Here is a 14,150-nt window from a genome sequence, read left to right as displayed (position 1 = left end):
CAACACTCAAAGTCACAGTCTTTTTGAAAATGGAACATTCCTTTCTCCATGGCAGAGGATGGAAGTCATGACAAGTTCAGAGACTTAGGGAACTAGACCTCGGGTCACGCAGATAGACCGGTCTTCCTTTATCCGTACCACAGCACACGTTCCCTAAACAGGATTTGGCATTTCTAAAAGTTTACCCAGAATAAAAGAATAAATCAGGCACATTCCTTCCGTGTCCTCGTACTTTGTTTCAGTGCTACACACACCGCCCCATCCCCGGGCCATCGCGGCAGCAGGGACGGAAGGACCGGGCGGCAGGTGCCGGAGGTCTAGCTGCCTGTCCGCGGGCAGGACGATGCGCTCAGGATGGAGGGTCTGACTGGCTAAAAATGAGGCCATGACTCACATTTGGGCTTTACCTGTCAGTTAAGGACCACGTTTCTGCCAATCAGATTGCAGGATCCACAGACAAAGAATTATAATTATCCACATAAATATTAAAATACTAGCAGCCCACCACTTTGCAAGACTATTTCTGACATTAATCATTTATTTGCTTGGCATGGGGCAAAAAGGAGCTCCTGACCTACATCAGGAACACCTCAGGTCACCACTTCCAGTGCTGCGGTAGCCGGCAGGAGCAGCACTGGGTCCGTGTTCAGGCAGCCCTTAGCTCTGACACACCACATGCCCGCAGCGCGGGACAACAGGTACGTTAAGCAAACCCCTCGTACAGGTGGGCAACAAAATGCTGTCTGAATTCGAGTACCAGAATGCACCACAGGGAGAAACCTTCAAACATCTTCACATTTATTACAGGAGAAACAAACCAAAACACATGCATTTTATTTCCATTTTTAGGTCATTATAGGAAGTACGGTAGATCATTACAGCAAAACCAATTTCCTTTCACAGGCCACCCTGTGACAAGCATTGCAACACGATACCTTCAGCTTCTCTTTGGATGGAATTTCTATCTCATTTGTTCCGAAACACTAACTACTGAGAACCAACTTTGTTAAACTTCTAAAGAATCAAGCACTTCTGTATAATAAGGTTTCATTAGAAATCTGTCAAAATTTGGTAATAACACTAGTGAAAATGCTTATCTTCTTATATTTAAGATGTTACAGTAAAATTCTTTATTTTAGAACACAAAAAAATAGAAAATATATGTCTTTTTCACTAAAGAAGTCTGAGTCTTAAAACACTAGGCATGGCATAATCATGTATTATTAATGACAGTTTGTGAAAATAGTCTGGTGATGCACAACTATATTTTCCTTAGTTGCAAAAAGAAACAATACCCATTTCCCAAGAGCTTCAGCAATGTTCTTAGAGTAACTTTTCAGGTTTAAGCATCTCAGCTGCTCAGGATGGAAACAAATAGCCACCCCCTGTTTGCTGTTTCTGAACACAACAGCACATTTGGGGAAGCTAGATTTTACCATGCCGTCTCTGCAAGATGCAGAGCATGTTAACAGTTATTTGGGAAAGGCCAGAGATGTGACAGCATGCAATACAGGCAGTATTTTATACGTTACAAAATTTCACCTCAACTTAGACACAAAATTCACTTCCAGAAAGTGAACTATGATAAGGTGTAAGCTGCATAAACTGATAAGGCGTCAAAGCTACATAATGAAGACTACTCTGAAAAAGAACTTAAGAATAACTCTCGCACCTGCATGTTACTGAATTGTAATATGTCCACATCAAATCTGGAACACAAATGCTGTTCCAGAGTCTGACAACCACCAGGAAAAAGCAAGACTTCAAACCACATGAAGCTTGGAAGTTAGGAGAAGGAAAAAACATGCTTACAATTTTGTGCGCTTTTTCTTAAAAAACAACTACAAAAAACACAGAATCAAAACACCCTTACCAGGTGGCTGCATCAAAACAATTTAAGGGTTGAAAGAAGTAGTAAGAGGACAGAAGTTCCTGTCTGGGGAAAGCTTCCATATCCCCAAATCTCTCTATATAGCAAAAATTGGGACACTTCAGTTGTTTCTCAAGCCTTTCACCTTTTCAGCATCTCAAAACCAGGAAAAAATACCAGTGCAATTTGAAAAAAAGCAGAGATGTGATTAATCACATGCCCAAGGCTACCAAACAGTAAACTGAAGTAATTTTAAAAATCAAATTAAATTACTAACATCACAGTGACTACTGAAAATATCAAAGCTTTGCAGAAGATGAGAATGAGTAGAAATCATCTAAATTCTCCTACAGTGCAAATATGCATTGTCATGGTTAAAAGTTTATATATTAAATGAAAACTTCTGAATGTTACAAGTAAATTCAAGGTTAAGGCTACAATGCCCTCTTAATAGGTTTATTTTCACATATGTGCATTAGAGTCACAAGACTAAGATGGTACATATTGGTGTACAGTACTAGTACACCACTAAGATGGTGACATAATATTATATGTCATGAACAAGCACCAGTTGTTGTGCTTTCAACTTAGTATTTCCAAGAACATATTCCTCACTCTCCCAACCCCTGGTGTTCTAAAAAACTCCTATTGCCATTCCTATAAAACAAATGATAGTTTCTTCCACTACAGCCTAGACTTTTACCAGCACTGCTGTGAATCCAAACTGGCTATTGACATCTTGCTTGTAGTTTCATAGTACACTAATAAGAAATATTTTAAGAAACCCCACAGTGTGAAATAATATTGCTTTTTCAGAAAACACATAGATCTATTTAATGCTTAGTGCTTTGCTGCATCTATATGGTAATCCATTATAGCACACTTGAAATAGAAATTAGGTATTACTACTGATCAACACATCAGGGTATCTGTCAGTTCTTTTAACTGATTATCCATAGTTCTTTTTCTTCCAGACTTCCTGCATGACTAGGAATAATGTTAAGTTTAAATCTTAGTTTACAGAGGACACTGCCTTCTGCAAGATCTCTCTCTATTTTAACAAAGTAAAATAAAAAAAAAAATACCAAGGTTTGAATTTCAACAGATTCCGTCTGACTTAACTAATACTGCAATTTCTTTTAAAAACGATTTTGTTTCTGGCAACTTTGCTGAATCTTATCATGCTTGGTAGCTTCACATCCATTACAGCATGCTACACTGCCCTGATGTACAATGTAGAGAAAGCCAAGGCTCATGGCAAATCTTCCACTGATGATCCCTAGCCTGTGGATGTTTTCCAGCTTAACTTGCACAAATGTGAGATGATAAGCTTTGCTGCTCTGTAACACACTATGCAGAGTGTCTTATTAACCAACAAAATCAAATGTGTTCTTGCTGATTGATTGTGCTCTCAGAGGCAATGTCAATGACAATTTCAGAATAATCATTGCAGGGGAATGGATGCTGAGGAAAAAAATAGCTTTTTTGATACAACCTGTACATAATAAGCAGCTCCTATTAGTCAGCTGGCAAGTGTATCTACTTTAAGGAAAGTCAAACGTAAAACAGCTCTACTATGCCTATATGTGTAAGTACTAACTATTTGGCAGTATCTGTACAAGAGTTTCAGAAGGTTCAACTATTAAAAGCTGCAAAAATTTAGAAACTTTCTTGCTATCATTCACTGATTTAGCTGAGGCCATGAGCTCAATGAAGTCAGTATGCCTGTGGCAGCTATATCTACATAAAAGGATACCCTAGTTGATGCATCAGTAAATTATTTATAGTAATTTGTTGAGGGAAAATGTCTGCCCAAAGCATGCAAGACACTTATTCTTCCCCAGGCATAACATTAAACAGAAAGACCTCTGAAGTCAAATATACACAATGTACATTTAGAATTTAGAACACAAAGCTCTACAAATAACATCAATGTTATTTTATAACAGTAGTAGATGAATCAATCATAATTACAGCAGCACAAACTGTGAATGACTCAGACAGCCATTCTTCAATGTGCTGGAAAGAACGGCTATAAGCAATTTTATTGTCATAAACAAATAAGCCCTTTTTACTCTATTGAGCTTGAGAATCAGCCAACCAAGTCTGTGTGACAGACAATGCTAAACAGGGGAAGTTGTATTCGCAGTAGGAAATGGAGCCAACTGAAAAGCTGTAACAGAACCCAAAAAAAATGAATTTAAAGCTGAAACTTTTAATAGTAATTTGATTTCAAGTGTAAGATAACCTACAGTGGGGGAAATTAAGCCACCTACCTGTACAGACATGAGGAAAATCCAAACAGTAAAAAGAAAGTTAAATAAAAGGAATAACCTCAAGAAATTAGAAACCAGTACCTGTGGCAATAAGAACTCAAGAATAAAAACTTGACATGATTATTCCTTGCAAACAATTTTACAAGTACTTTTTACATTGTCTGGCTTCACTGCACAATGTTGTTCTGCAGAATTCAATTTTACTCATACTTTTGTTCAAATCAAAATGCAAGTAATTAGAAGCAACATCCTCAGATTAGCAAACCACCCTAAGGAAATGTTAAAGATACTGGAATAGCATCCTTTTGCACATAAGAACAGCAAAATAGCTCTAAAGCCTTCCAAAATAGTTATAAATGAAAAACTACTGCAAGTTTCACTGATGCAGGTTTTTATGAAATTGAGAATAAGCTTTTAAAATCACAGTTGGTTTGAAATTGGTTTTAAGCTGCTTAACCAATATTGCTAACCGATGCAATAGTCCGTATAAAGTAGACGTACAGTGCAATCAAGGAGTGCAATATTTAAAATACCCTCTGCAATCTTAGTCTATAATGAACCAAAGTTATATATTGTTAATAGATATCAGTGTGTATTACTAGGTGGCTCTAAAAAAGAAGGGTACATTCCTAAACTGCATCTGTGCACATACCTATCTATCTGGTCACCCACCATCACAGCAGGTGTTCCTCTGACAGATGTAGTGTATTTACTGCATATTGTCTGTAATCTACTTTTCAAAAGGGTCACTAACAGACTATAGTCAATCATAAACCTGTGCTGAATTATCATTAGCATTTGCAGAACCAGTAACTTGTGCGCATCTGCAGTAATAAATTTAGGCTATACAGCTGCTTCTGCAATCGTTGCATTCAAATTCTGACAGCAGACCAATTCACATTTCAATGGATATATACTGCATGTTAATCTTCTGAGTATGTGCTATTTGTAGTTTATATTTAGATGCACTTCTAACAACAACAATGCTGTATTAAATCCATTACCTCCTGCTGTAAGATAAACAGCCCAAAGTATGGTTGTGCAAGTTCAAATAGTTTATTGATTATCATCTCTGGAAAAATGCTTAGTGTTACACAAAAGCCAAAGCAGACCATGAATATGAGTGTACAGTATGAATACTGCAAAAGCTATTAGCACATTTGTTTTCTTCTATTTTACATCCACTTAACATTTAAAACCACCTACTGTGTGCATATTCAGGATATGCCAAATCATACCTAGGAATGACACATTAAAATTTTACTGCTGAACTTCTAAGGAAGGTCAAAACAGACAGCTTTGTCTGTTCCTGATTGATAACCAAGGCTAGCCTCTCCCCTTTTCAGCAGGAGAAGGGGTATACAGGGGAAGGTTACGCTTGACAAATAAAAGGGTCTAGAAGTGTAATCACAAAGGGTCAATATGAGTTACATTAGACAGCTTTTCAGAGCTGTAATTACTATGTAGATTTTCCCCCCCAAAAAATAATTGTGCTTACTCTGTGTCTGGATCCAGGGACAAATGCTGCTCATATTCCCACCACATTCAAGAAAGAAGAAATTCCATACAAAACGTGGATTTACAGGAATTAAGAGATTACAGCATAAACTTCCTTGTACAAACTATATGAAAAACACAGTATGCTTTTATAAAGAAACCATGAAACATGAGAGCGCTTTAAATTACATTAATGTGTATTGGTAAAAAAATAAACAAGCAAAAAAATCCAGACTGATAAACTTTTAGTACATGCATGGTCTGTGGAAGGCGGGAATACCTAACCCATCTTCTTAGCTGTCTACAAAACTGCAGTCATACCTAGCTACACTGATAGCACCTGAAAAACTTAACAACAGTGGCTACATTGATCAAGTGACTTGGAGAAACTTTACTACATGAGGAGGAGTATTTATGAAATTCTAAGAACAAATATTTCATACAGTGAATATTCAGTGAATACACTGAATCAGCGTACTGAATTTTATGACTTCACCAGCATGAGGCGTGGTTGTTCTTAACTAATAAAGCATCATTATAGAGAATGGAAAGAAATGTCTGTATCAAAAGCAACAATGTGTTTTTATTTTGCTACAGATGCAGAAGGACTGTAGTGTCAGAGGAATCAGTATCTGACCGTGCGAGAAAAAAAAAAAAAATTATAAAAAATTCCAAGCTTTCACAATCAAGTGATGCCATAACGCTTTTATGGGATGTAGCAAACTTACAAAAACATAGTGCACCTTTTACAAGCTCTGTGATATATATGGTGCTCCACTGACAGCCCTAACAAGCAATGCCTCCAAGTCACAGAAAACAGTAACAAAAGAAACAGTATGAACATGTTCTGAAAACACAATATAACTCTAAAGATGGCTATGCCCTACCAAAGGAAAAACAAATTTGTTTTGCACATCATTTTGGTCTTTTAGTGGAAACAAGGAAAAAATAAAAAGGTAATTACAGATGTTGTATCATTTCTTGTATTTCTATTTGGAAAGGGACAAGGTCAAAAGACTTTAGAAAATTTAAAATTAGATCTAAGAATTCTGTAATATTAATGGTAAAAACATTTTTAAATGCACTATTAAAATTTCATATTACTCCCTTTTATTATTTTCTCTTTGATTAATATGTTGTTTGATGTTCTGTTGAATGACCAAACTACATATCTGATGCGTAATTTATTAAAATCTTAATTGTACAATTGAGTAAACTTAGTTTTCAGAGCATTTGTGGAGAAGGATGTTACTTTTGCTTAATATACACACCAGGTGTCACTCAAGAACAGCAGCAAAATGCCCACCAAACTACACCAGAAAAGACATAAGTCAATTCCTTTCATAAATATTTGTACTGATTTTCAAACAGCTAACCCTCAGCACTTGGGTTCAGGATTTGTTAATCCTAAGTAATTACCTAGTTAGCTAATTAGAAGAAAACCCTAGCTCATGCTGACAACAGATTAAATATGGCAAGCTTAACAATAAATTAGTTTTGTTTCCTATGGCTGACAATATGAATGTTTAATTACCTGACATTTATATTTTTTTCATGTCCTGTATTCTGATTGACATATTCTTGGTCTGTGCATTAAAAGCTGTTCTCCTACAATGCATTAAGTTATCGAGTGTCAGAGACATAAATGGATTGCAAACTTACTTCTAGTAAATAAACACCATGAAGCAGATCACTCCAAATTTCACACAAATTATTCCTCCTTCCTCTCAGCTACTGATGACTGGGCTGTAATGTAATTCTCCTCACTTGGGACCAAATCAGCACTTTGTTCATATAAAACTATGTGCTTCTTTCTTTCTTCATGTTTTCCATGCAGTATCTTCTCCTGATGTTTTTAAAGCTATACTAAATGGTTATTAGCCACCTGTTTTCAAGACACAGGAATACATATTTATTCACTTTAACTGGGTGAGTAAGCATTAGCTATTTTCCATTCAATGACATAGCCACAGAAATTTAATTACTTATTCAAGACCACAGAGCAAGCTTATTAATGAGCTGCAATTAAAATGCACAGCCTTGCTCAGTAAACGAGGTGATACCTACTCCACTTGGGGGCAGGAAGGGATAAGCAAAAGCATTTCCTACCACTCAAACAGGCCTAGCAGATATATGACCTCATGTAATTTGATGCTGCCTTATACAAAATCCTAAAGCAGACTCTACTACTAATATTTAAAAAATAAAAAATAAAATTTAATAAATAACAAACACCCTGAATTGGAAGATTGTGACTGTGGTAAAAATAAACTCCCCACCAACCCCAAGCTTCTGCAGGATTTGCTGCTCCAGCTGGATGCACTTAAGTCTGTGGGGCCTGATGGGATTCATCCCAGGGTGCTTAAAGAGCTGGCTGATGTCATCACAAGATCTCTCTTAATTATTTTTTCTATGGTCTTGGGAATCTGGAAATGTCCCAGGTGACTGGAAGCTGGCAAGTGTTGTCCCAGTTTTCAAGAAGTGTAGGAAAGAAGACCCTGGCAATTACAGACCTGTCAGTCTCACTTCAGGGCCTGGTAAAATTATGTAAAAGTTTACTGTGGGGAGTTACTGAAAAGCACTTGAAGAACAATGCAGTCGGTCACAGCCAACATGGGTTCATCAGGGGAAAGTCCTGTTCAACAAATTTAATTTCTTTTTATGACAAGGTTATCCACCTAGCTGACCAAAGGACACCAGAAAATGTAATTTTATTGGATTTCAGAAAACCTTTCAGGGTCGTTTCTCACAGTACCCTTCTGGACAAAATGTCCAGCACACCGTTAGAAAAGTACATAATGTGATGGGTGAACAATTGGTTGACAGGCCAGGCTCAAAGGGTTATGGTAAATTGGGTTACATCAAGCTGGAAGACAGTCACTAGTGGGGTTCCCCAGGGCTCCATTTTAGGGCCAGTTTAATGTTTAAATATTTTAATGTTTTTATAAATGAACTGGACACAGGACTCAAATGCATACTAAGTTTGCAGCCAATACTTAAATTAGAAAGAGCTGTTGACTCCCTCAGGATGGAGAGGCCTTGCAGAGAAATGTTGACAAATTAGAGGGCTGGGCAATCACCAGCAATATGAAGTTTAACAAGAGCACATGCTGGATTCTGGACCTGGGAAGGGGCAACCCTGGCTGTATACGCAGACCAGGGGACGAGAGGCCACAGAGCATCCCTGCAGAAAGGGGTCTCGGGGTTCTGGGTGATGGCAAGCTGGTCACAAGCCAGCAGTGTGCCCTGGCAGCCCAGAGGGCCGGCTGGCATCAAGCACAGCACTGTCGGACAGCCAAGAGAAGGGATCGCTCCACTCCGCTCTGTGGTGGTGTGGCCTCACCTCAGCACTGTGTGCAGTCTGGAGCACCACAATTTAAGAAGGATATCAGACTAATAGGGGGGTGCCCGAAGGAGGGCTACAAGGATAGGGGAGGGTCCAGAGGGCAAGACATACCAGGAGCAGCTGAGGTCCCTTGGCTTGTTCAGCCCAGAGCAGAGCAGGCCAAGGGGAGGCCTCATGGCGGCCTGCAGCTCCCTCACAAGGGGAGCAGAGGGGCAGGCACAGAGCTCTGCTCTCTGGGAACAGCATGGAGTTGGGACAGGGGAGGGTCAAGCTGGGTGTTAGGGAAAGGTTCTGCACCCAGAGGGTGGTCAGGCACTGGGCCAGGCTCCTTAGGGAAGTGATAAGGGCCCCAAGCCTGCCAGAATTCAAGAAGTGTTTGGACATTGCTCTCAGACATAGGGTTTGGTCATTGGGCAGTTCTGTGTGGAATGAGGAGTTAGAATGGATGATCAGTGTGGCTCCCAACTCAGGATATCCTATGATTCTCTATCAGAAAACACAACCCCATTTTCAGATGCATTCTTGTAGCTCAAGGAGGGAGAATAAGAAAACTGAAATGAAGTCCCTGGCCTCAAATTCAGAAGATGAGACCACAAAATTCCAGGATTTCATGTAATTATTTTCAGAGATTTTTTCATATTACAGGCATGTTAGACTAAAGAGCACCACTCTTAGTCTAGTTAATCTAATTTTTATATCGACAAACTACACATTAATGCAAGAAAAATGAAGCCACATCTTTGAAGCTACTTTTTTTTGGTGGTAGTTTCTTTGTTTTAGAGGAAGGGAAGAGGAGTTAAGAATATTTAATCCTTTTATTAATTCCAAATCCTAGGGTGCCATTGAAAATTGATTTTTTTTTCCAAAAATATAACCTGCAATATAAACAAAGTTAACATTTTTATCATGCAATACTCAAGTGAAAACTAAAAATCCAAGAGTAATTAACTAGATGTTGATTGCAGCATCACTGCTCTCTGAATTCAGTGACAGGTAAAGCATATGTTAAGACTTCCAGTGTACATTATGAACAAAACTGTACATGTCAGGCTTTCTTCTGCTCCAGTGAAATTTGCTCACATCCAAATATATTACACATTCAAAATAGACTTAACTACACTGACATACTGTCACACTGACGAAGTGTAAGAAATAAGTAGTATTGCCTTGAACTAGTCTACCCATGCGATACGGAACTGAAATATATTTAGTTTAAAAAAGAAGAAAAAGACTATTTAACATCTTTAGCCCAACAGAGGCTATACAGTTATTGAGCACTTGCTCACAAATTCTACTGGGAAAAAGCTGGACACTTTCAGAGAGTTGATCTTCAGTTCCTTTGGACATACAAATTACTGTATAATCTTCAATTCATTTTGAGAAGATATATCTCAGATATTACTTTATCCATATTACTTTTATATTCTTGAAATTTCTTGAAGTATTCTTGAAGTAAAGTAAAATATTCTTGAAGTATTTATATTACTTTTATATTCTTGAAAACAAGCTATTGACATACATGGTTACCAAATTCACATGGAAAGCCCTGTAACAAGACGACTCCTCTTCACGCATTTTCTACATTTACCTTCCTGGAAATCCTGAATTTGGATCAAACCCCACAGATGTTAGAATTTATTGTTCAATAATGGACAATATTAACTTGCAAAATTAACCCAACTTTATAAGAACTGAAGTCAAAAGTAGTGTACTCTAAGAAGTGTCAATGAAACACAGGTTGCAAGGGTAATAAAGAAAAAGGCTAAATCACAAAGCAAGGTATTAAACACTTCCTTCTAACATATTTCAAAAGCTAATTTTAGCAACTAGCAACTTTTATTTGCAACTTGCATTTCGTCATCACAGACATTTTCAGACTTGGCAACTACAGAGAGAAATATACTTAAGGAAAAATTTGAGTTATAGGAGGTAGCATAAGGATTTCATTAACTGTTATTCTGCTCAAACTAACAGCCATACCTTCTTATCAACAAGCATCCCACCTTCTTTTGTCTTTTGAGGTAGTCTTATTCACTCTTCAAATTGTGAAATTTTGACTGGCTGTGTTAATTAAAACTCTCCTTCATACATCATGAATTACCACAATATAAAGTGTGCCCAGTAATTTGAAAAAATTAAAAAGAAAGAGCAAAACTGAACGATCTACAATTTACTTAGAACTGATGCATCGCTCATATCCTGAATGTATTCTCATTCAAGCACTGCAAGGGGAACTACAATAAGGTATGCTGCTGGTGCAGAACAAATTCACCACATGAGATTTCTCAGGACTAAACAGCTACATTTTTATATCTGTAAAGCATTTATGTTATAAAAGGAGATTTTTAGTTAATCTTTCCATTAAAATTTACTGGAAAGCCTCAAAATTTGAAGGAGCTTCCCCCAGCCCCTCCCTCCCCCCTTTTGGTTCAACCAACCTGTCTTCCACCTGAGGAGAACCAATTAATAAAACAACTGTACTTAACTACATATGACACTGTTCAGAGGCAGATTTCAGACTATTTTTCAAGCTAAATTAGTTGGCTTGTCTTTAATAATATCTCTTAACTCTGGATATTCCTTCAAGCCAGACATTTCCATGGCATAAGATTTATTTTTTTTATTATTGTATCTGAAAACTTAATGCACGCCCCAGTTCTTTTCTGCCTTTCACCTCATATAATCATGGACACCTACTGTCATTTTGACTGATACCTGGTTTTAACCCTCAGTGTAAATATATAAGCAAGCACATGACAAGATTTCAAATAAGTTAGTTCCATGGTATGGAAAACTTACTTCAAAGAGAAAGAGAATGGAGTCCAGCTCCTCCCTTTGTGATTTATTCCCTGCCAGAGAGAAAACAATATTGTTTGCTATAAGTAAATGGTATGGTGAGACAGATGTAGAAACTACACTGCTGTTATTCAACTGAAGTCAACAATGCTGTATTTGGTTTATTTTTCTTCATTTAAGAGCAAGATTTTTCTAAATTTCAGTCTCTCTCTCTCTCTCTGTCCTGATATCCCTCATTCATAGTCAAGAATCCCAAATCTGCAAAGCAATGTGATTGGACTCACCTTGAAGCAACCAGCTATTCTTAACAAGGTATCCTATCTATCCTCAACATTCAGATTTGTTCTGAGGATTTCTGATGTTTTCAGGTGGACAGACATATACTTAACATGGGAGTGTGGGAGACAATAAAAAGGGTTTTGTTTTTTTAAGATATGTGAACAGAAAAAGGAGGACCAAAGAAAACATAGGTCCGCTACTTGATGGGGAAGGTCACCTCACAGACAAGGACATAGGCAAAGCAGAGACATTTAATGCCTTCTTTGCCTCTGTCTTCAACACCGATGATGGGCTTTGGGACCCAGGGTGCCCTGAGCTGGAGGACCATGACAGTGGAAATGATAAACTCCCAACCAACCCTGAACGTGTGCGGGATTTGCTGTTCCACCTGGATCCATACAAGTCCATGGGTCTGGATGGAATTCATCCCAGGGTGCTTAAAGGGCTGGCTGATGTCATCGCGGGACCTCTCTCAATTATTTTTCAACGATCTTGGGAATCTGGAGAGGTCCCAGTAGACTGGAAGCTGGCAAATGTTGTTCCAATTTTCAAGAAGGGCAAGAAAGAAGACCCTAGCAATTACAGGCCTGTCAGTCTCACATCAGTGCCTCGTAAAATTATGGAGAGGATTATCCTTGAAGTTACTGAAGCGCACCTGGGGGACAATGCAGTCATTGGTCCCAGCCAACATGAGTTCACGAGGGGTAGGTCCTGCCTAACAAATTTGATTTCCTTTTATGATAAGATCACCCGTCTAGTCGATCAAGGGAAACCAGCTGATGTGATCTTTTTGGACTTCAGCAAAGCTTTTGATGTAGTTTCCCATAGGATCCTACTGGACAAAATGTCCAGCATACAACTAAACAAAAACATCATACGATGGGTGAGCAATTGGCTGACGGGCAGGGCTCAAAGGGTTGTGGTAAAAGCGGCCACATCAGGCTGGCGGATGGTCACTAGTGGGGTCCCTCAAGGCTCCATTTTAGGGCCAGTCCTCTTCAATGTTTTTATAAACGATTTGGATGTAGGACTAGAAGGTGTTTTGAGCAAATTTGCTGACGACACCAAACTTGGAGGAGTTATAGACTCAGATGAGGGTGGAAAGGCCTTGCAGAGAGATCTGGACAGACTGGAGAGCTGGGCGATCACCAACTGCATGAAGTTTAACAAGAGCAAGTGCCGGGTCCTGCACCTGGGACGGGGCAACCCTGGCTATACATACAGACTGGACGACGAGACGCTGGAGAGCAGCCCCGCAGAGAGGGATCTGGGGGTTGTGGTTGACAGCAAGTTGAATATGAGCCAGCAGTGTGCCCTGGCAGCCAGGAGGGCCAACCGGATCCTGGGGTGCATCAAGCACGGCATCGCTAGTCGGTTGAGGGAAGGGATTGTCCCGCTCTACTCTGCGCTGGTGCGGCCTCACCTTGAGTACTGTGTGCAGTTCTGGGCACCACAGTACAAAAAGGACATTAAACTGTTGGAGAGTGTCCAGAGGAGGGCGACAAAGATGGTGAAGGGCCTAGAGGGGAAGACATATGAGGAGCGGCTGAGGTCACTTGGCCTGTTCAGCCTGGAGAAGAGGAGGCTAAGGGGAGACCTCATCGCAGTCCACAACTTCCTCGCGAGGGGGAGTGGAGGGGAAGGCGCCAACCTATTCTCCTTAATCACCAGTTATAGGACCCGCGGGAATGGTGTCAAGCTGAGGCAGGGAAGGTTTAGGCTAGATATCAGGAAGAGCTTCTTCACTGAGAGGGTGGTCGCACACTGGAACAGACTCCCCAGGGAAGTAGTCACTGCACCAAGCGTGTCGGAGTTTAAGAAGCGTTTGGACTGTGCACTTAGTCACATGGCCTAAAATTTTGGGTAGACCTGTGTGGTGCCAGGAGTTGGACTCGATGATCCTTATGGGTCCCTTCCAACTCGGGATATTCTACGATTCATTACAGGGTAAGGGCCTTCAGTATTTCAAAACAAGATGAAGGGATACGTATGTAAGTGCACAAGACCTGATTTTTGTGCTGAAATGACACTTAAAGCAATAAACATATTTAGAACTCTTTTCAGTTACCTACAACATTTCAGGCAA

At 39.3% G+C, this 14,150-nt stretch overlaps 1 protein-coding gene across 8 annotated transcripts in view; it reads right to left on the bottom strand.

Moving 5' to 3' along the window:
- RALGAPA2 (Ral GTPase activating protein catalytic subunit alpha 2) overlaps nucleotides 1-14,150 on the bottom strand; it is a 136,587-nt gene that overhangs the window by 111,679 nt on the left and 10,758 nt on the right. For 7 of the 8 annotated variants that reach the window (XM_040551152.1, XM_040551154.1, XM_040551153.1 and 4 more), the window contains one exon: nucleotides 11,789-11,838. In XM_040551152.1, the coding sequence (XP_040407086.1) occupies nucleotides 11,789-11,838 (50 nt within the window). Of the gene's footprint in view, nucleotides 1-407; nucleotides 430-11,788; nucleotides 11,839-14,150 lie in introns of all 8 variants that reach the window. The other variant, XM_040551160.1, reaches the window with a different exon arrangement.

The sequence above is a fragment of the Cygnus olor genome, chromosome 3, assembly GCF_009769625.2.
Source record: "Cygnus olor isolate bCygOlo1 chromosome 3, bCygOlo1.pri.v2, whole genome shotgun sequence".
NCBI classification, from domain to species: Eukaryota; Metazoa; Chordata; class Aves; order Anseriformes; family Anatidae; genus Cygnus; species Cygnus olor.
The sequence above is the reverse complement of the archived record's forward strand: the minus strand, read 5'-3'. Positions and strand labels throughout refer to the sequence as shown.